Source organism: Drosophila albomicans, chromosome 3, assembly GCF_009650485.2.
Source record: "Drosophila albomicans strain 15112-1751.03 chromosome 3, ASM965048v2, whole genome shotgun sequence".
NCBI lineage: Eukaryota > Metazoa > Arthropoda > Insecta > Diptera > Drosophilidae > Drosophila > Drosophila albomicans.
In genome coordinates, this window is record NC_047629.2 from 16283442 (window position 1) to 16289542 (window position 6101).

Sequence of the window (6101 nt, forward strand, 5' to 3'; positions counted from 1 at the left end):
TAATTTGAAACAATTTTGGAATATCACGCAGAGAGAGAGAGATAGACTTGAGACTGGATTCGATTAAACAAGCATTTCTAGTTCGTAACCCGTAATGCTCCAGGCCAAGAAGCAACCATTTTTATGGTGATGATGACGTCGACGATTAGAATGAAAATAATAATAATGACGATAACGATAATGATAATGATGGTGAACATGACACATGCCAGTGCAAGCGCACACTAATTATGATAAATGCAATGTAGATGAGCATCGAGACGAAGGGACAACAAGCTAAGCTCAAATCTAACAGACACACAAACAAGCAAACACACACACTCACACACACAACACATAAAAAGACAAAGGCATTAAGGACCCTCGAAGGACGAAGGGCATCGAAACAAAAGCGCAAAAATAGCGAAAACAATGTCAAAATATCAAAAACTTGACAGCGCTCTAGCAACCACAATGCATGATGATGATTATGACGAAAGTTTTTCACTTTACTTGGATGATAATCGACAACAACATAATCAACAACAACATCAAGAACAGCAGCAACAACTAGATGAGACAAGACTGAATCTTGTGGGTTCAAATCGCAGCACAAACCACATGCCAAATGGTCATCATAAATTCAACAACTACACCACCAAAAGCAACAATAATGCCAACAATATTGACAACAACAACATCATTGACATTAATACGACAACAACAAGAGTAACCGATGCCATGGAACTCGAAGAACAGACGTGGGAAGTGCCCCTCTTACGGAACAGCAGCAGCAACAATAGTTGCAACAATTTGGTAAGTTTCTGATAGTTATCCATAAACGTATAAATATATGTGAGTTCGACCGGTTAATATGTGAATATTTTAAATATATGTATTTACAAAATCGCGTCGTTAGCACGTTTTGCTATTTCTCGTGTCTCTACTCGCGATCGATACTCGTGCCTCCACTTATCGATAGCACCCTCGCTGCTGTAATCGATAGGACACTCGTTCGGCGTTGCCAGACCCGTTGTCACATATAAAAATATATATATGTACATATATATAACTGTAATTGTTCAATTAAAGGAGCGAGCTACAGTTGGCTCCTCGTTGTATGCTATGAAAATTGCACTACACACAGTCCCAGCAGTCATTTATATGCACACACAAACACACACTCACACAGTCGAACACACACATAGACAGTCATATTTATAAGGCAATTATTACGTTACTTGCAGCACTTGGCGCATGGACCAGCTGCTGTTGGAGGTGAGCATGGGGGCGAGGGGCAAAGTTCATCGGGCTGTCGCAGTTTGCAACCGGGCTTTGGAACGAACCTTAAAAGCAAATCGGCGCAAGAGGCGAAATTTAAAATTCTGCTCGCAATTTCGCTGTGTTGCATATTCATGGTAAGTACAGTGAACACTCTAACACACACACCCACACACACACACATGCAGATGTGCATACTTCATTTAATTATGATAAATTTGAGCAACAATAACAGCAGAAAATGCACAAACACACCCACACACACACACACACACACACTGACACTTTTGTGGCATCCGCAGATCATTGAATTCCTTGGCGGTTATATGGCCGGAAGCCTCGCCATTATGGCAGATGCCGCACATTTAGCATCTGATTGCATTAGCTTCGTCATCGGTCTGGTTGCAATATGGCTGGGCTCTCGACCGCCGGACTCACGCATGTCCTTTGGTTACAAACGCTTCGGTAAGTACCCAATTATGATGGCCAACACTATGCTAATGAGTGCACGACCAGTTGACAGTCCAACCACTCACTCATACACACACACACACACACACACACAAACACACATATACACATACTTGCACGGTAATTGCATTTATACCAAGACTGAGAGAGGACATGTTAGTTATCAACCAGTCTATTATTAGGCCACGTCCTGCACTTTCTTCAGCTGCTGCTGCTGCTGCTTTTGGCGTGCGTTTAACTTGCCATTTCACTCGGAAACTCTCATCTATTGTCTTTACTTTTTTTTTTTTTGGTTGCTTGCTCCTTTGACAGAGGTTATGGGTGCTTTGGCCTCCATTCTGGGCATTTGGCTGCTTACCGCAATGCTGGTCGTTGTGGCCATCGAACGCATCTACTCACAGGACTTTGTGCTGGATGTTAATGTTATGATGAGCATTTCAGCCATTGGCATTGGCATTAATATTATGTAAGTACACGAATTAGATACGAATCGCATAGCAGCAACTTGCAACATGCAAATTACCTCATACAATGGGGCACTCAAAGTAATTTAACATGTCAGTGATGTATCATGCAATCGATAGTCTTATCATGATATCGATAGTCTCTCTATCGCAAATTCTTTTCCCTAGTGTGCTCGAATTTTCAGAAAAGCTAATATTTATTCTTGCCACCAATTGCGTTTCGAAGCGCAGCACACAAGCGATAGAATTTATTAGATTTTCTAATATTTATACAGTATAATGCCGATCATTATTGCGTCCATCTTTAATTGCGCATTTAAAATAATTGCATAAAATTGTCGACGTTAAGAGCAAAATCAAATTTATTATTTATATTTAGACTTAAAATTATTGCATAATAACAGCGAAGTATTTAAAAATATATTATTGTTGTATAAAATTGAATTCTACACTACAATAATAATAAATAAATAAATAAATTTCGTATTTTCATGGCACAATAATTGATGAATATGCAGTTATCGAAGTTATACGGCATTATTATTGAAAATGTTATTAAATCAAATCATTTCAAGTTGGGATAATCTCAATAAATATTCATTTAAAAATAACGCCACAAATATAAAGTATATCTAAAAATAACCAATTAGCTTTCATTCATTAATTGCCAAGCAATTTCTTGTACAAGATTTGCTTAAATCAATAATTGGTAAGACGATAATAAAGCACTCGATGTGGAACACATCATCTAAGCTTGTTCACTTGCCAAAATGTTTGTTCATTTGGCAGCATTCTAATTGGGGTATTTGGCAATTTGCAGCTGAATAAATCTCCAAAAATAATTCGAGCACTTGCACTGAGCAAACTCTTTTGACCCACTTGTAATTACACATATTTATGATATATTAATTTATTTGACCCGCAGCATGATGTTCGTATTGCATGGATCCTGGTTTATGGGAAACAATGGCCATGGCCACAGTCACAGTCACAGCCATGGTCACAGTCACAATCACAGTCACAGCCATAGTCACAGTCACAATCACAGTCATGGATATGGATATCGAGAGGCAAATGCAGGCAGTGGCAGCGAGGAAGGCCATAATGTTGTTATACCAAATGGCTTAAAGGCAGTCCAGCATGACGGGTAGGTACAATTGTTGGTTGCGAGGGGAATTCTACGAGTTCAAATGGCATGTTGTAATTGTATGACCTGCGGTAAAAGCGTTGCTAAAATTGTTGAATTAAAAACGCAAGCAAGTAAAACTGCAGTTGAGTGGAATTGATTGTAAAATACCCGTCACATATTATACATAAAAGAAAAACAGTGCCATGGGGGTATTATTGTTGAAATATAGCAAATTAATATTCCGAAATATACCAATTCCATTCAAAATATACTATTGAGTACAAATTATAATATGTTAGAATGCCGTATAGAATATAACTTTTCAATTTTTTAAATGAGATGACGAACGTTTCATATCGTCAGAAAGTTTATAAAAACTTTTAAGGTTAGGTACCCTATTAAGGATATTAACTCTTCTATCCTTTGGGTAGTCAGAACCAAAATTCCATATAATATAATAATAAAATTATAACAACAAATACCAGCTACATATTACCCATAAAAGCAAAACAGTTCCAAGACGGTATTATTGTTGAGATATAACAAATTAATATACTAAAATATACCAATATCACATTGAAGATATACCATTGGAAACAGAATATACCAGATTTCGATATAAACCTATTTTTTGTATAACTTTTCAATTTTTTAAATGATATGACGAATATTTCATATCGGCACAATGTTAAAGGTCGCCCGTATCAAAATGCAATACAATATTATAATAAATATATAGCAACAAATACCCCATTCATATTATCCATAAAAACAAAACAGTGCCAAGACGGTATTATTGTCGAGATATAACAAATTAATATACTAAAATATATCAATACCAGATTTTTATATAAACCTATTTTTTGTATAACTTCAATTTTTTAAATGATATGACGAATATTTCCTATCGGCACAAAATTATAATACCCTTCTACTTTATGGGTCGCCCGTATCAAAATGCAATACAATATTGTAATAAATATATAACAACAGCATCAAACATACGAGTGGCATAAACAACCATAATTAGCAGAAAAAACAAAACAATCAGCAAGCTGACTGCTGACTGCAGGCGATTGTTTGTTTGATTACATGTTATGGGAGTTTGATTTAGTTGCATTTTGTGCAGCTTGATTTGCAGTTATTAATTTGTAGCCCAAAGTTAATATTTGTTTGTTTTTCTCCCTCTTTCTCCCTTCTTTTCAATACTCTCCTTTCTCTCCTCTCTTGAATTTTGATAGTGCAACGGAACGCAATTTAAATCTGCGTGCGGCCATGATTCATGTCATTGGCGATCTGGTGCAGAGTATTGGCGTCTTTCTGGCGGCTGTCTTAATCAAATTCTATGTGAGTCTAGACACACAGTCAGCTTCATAATTCAATTAACTAACTGACCTCTACTCTGCTCCCTATTGCCATTATTATTCCCAGCCAAGTGCAAAATATGCGGATCCACTTTGTACGCTGCTCTTCTCAGTCATTGTCATTATGACCACGGTGCAGCTGTTCCGAGAGTCCATTTCGATACTGCTGGACGCGGTGCCGCGGCACATTTGTCTGAAGACGTTGCACCATGACTTGGCCAGCATAACGGGTGTCAAGTGAGTGGAATGAACTCTGCTGTTAATTTCAATTAAACAATTACATTTTATACACTTCCTTATAGATCGGTGCATCATCTGAATGTCTGGCAGCATACGAGTGACCACAGCGTACTGATGGCGCATCTGGTTGTGGGTAAGCATTAAAAGTGTACTTTACTCCCTTTACACACAGCTACACACAACTCACTATATATCTACTGTACAGATCTGGCGAGTGATTCAGATGCGGTGTTGGAGCTGGCAACGAAATTGGCCTGCGGCAGCAAGTACAACATCAAACATGCGACGATACAAATCGAACGTTTGACTGAGTAACTCAATTATGAAATTAGCAAATAGCTTAATTAAGTTTTATTCAACTATAAAAAAACAACAACAACAAGATTATATTCTGAGCGACCAAAGTCTGTGTGCTATGATTATCAAGAGTACCGTGATGTGATTATAAATACTTTATGTATATTTTTTTGATTATTGTACTATTCGTAAATTTGTAAATTTATTTTATGACATTTAAGATAAACAAAACGTAATTTTTATGATATTTCCCCACCCAAATTTCGGCTCTCTCTCGCAATTACCTCAGCAATTAAGCTCGGAGTGTGAGCGAAAATAAAAAAAGTAACTATAAATTGTTAAGTCTAATGAAAATGCATATCTTTTTATTATAAAGTGTACTATGTACTATATTATGATAAATTGCCGCTATCTTAATTACTTATCGGTTGCGCCTCAATCTCGGGCTATGAATTCATGAAAATAATTAGAATTTCAATTAGCTGAAGACAATGTAAACATTTTAGTTGTAAAAATTGTGCAGAAAATTGAAACGAAAGCCAAATGTGTGCTGTTCTGTGTGTGTCTCAGTGCTGTAGTCTGTGTGAATGTTCGCGAGCCATATGACTGTGTAATTAATTAGAATCTGCAGCATCAGCGATAGAGTCAGAGAAACAGAAAGAGAGAGAGAGAAAAAGAGAACCAAGGACCGAGAGGAATCAGCGAGTGCCGAATAAGCTGACAGCTGGAAACAAAAACTGTTAGCAGAGTGTAATTGATGTCTTTATCTTTTGCTTCTCATTTTAATTAGAAAGCATCTCGAAAGTGTAACTTCTGCACATTCATTAACAGGTGCAACAGCAGCAGAGGTAAAACCATTAACAGAATGAAATGAAT

At 37.0% G+C, this 6101-nt stretch overlaps 1 protein-coding gene across 1 annotated transcript; it reads left to right on the plus strand.

Annotated features, from left to right (window-relative positions):
* LOC117571067 (zinc transporter 2) lies at positions 1 to 5556 on the plus strand. The gene is made up of 9 exons (XM_034253037.2): positions 1 to 795; positions 1227 to 1397; positions 1563 to 1725; positions 2044 to 2197; positions 3121 to 3342; positions 4566 to 4671; positions 4756 to 4925; positions 4991 to 5061; positions 5134 to 5556. Exons 1-9 carry the CDS (start codon positions 412 to 414, stop codon positions 5241 to 5243), a joined length of 1551 nt encoding a protein of 516 aa, XP_034108928.1. The 5' UTR covers positions 1 to 411; the 3' UTR covers positions 5244 to 5556.
* The last annotated feature ends 545 nt before the right edge of the window (positions 5557 to 6101 follow it).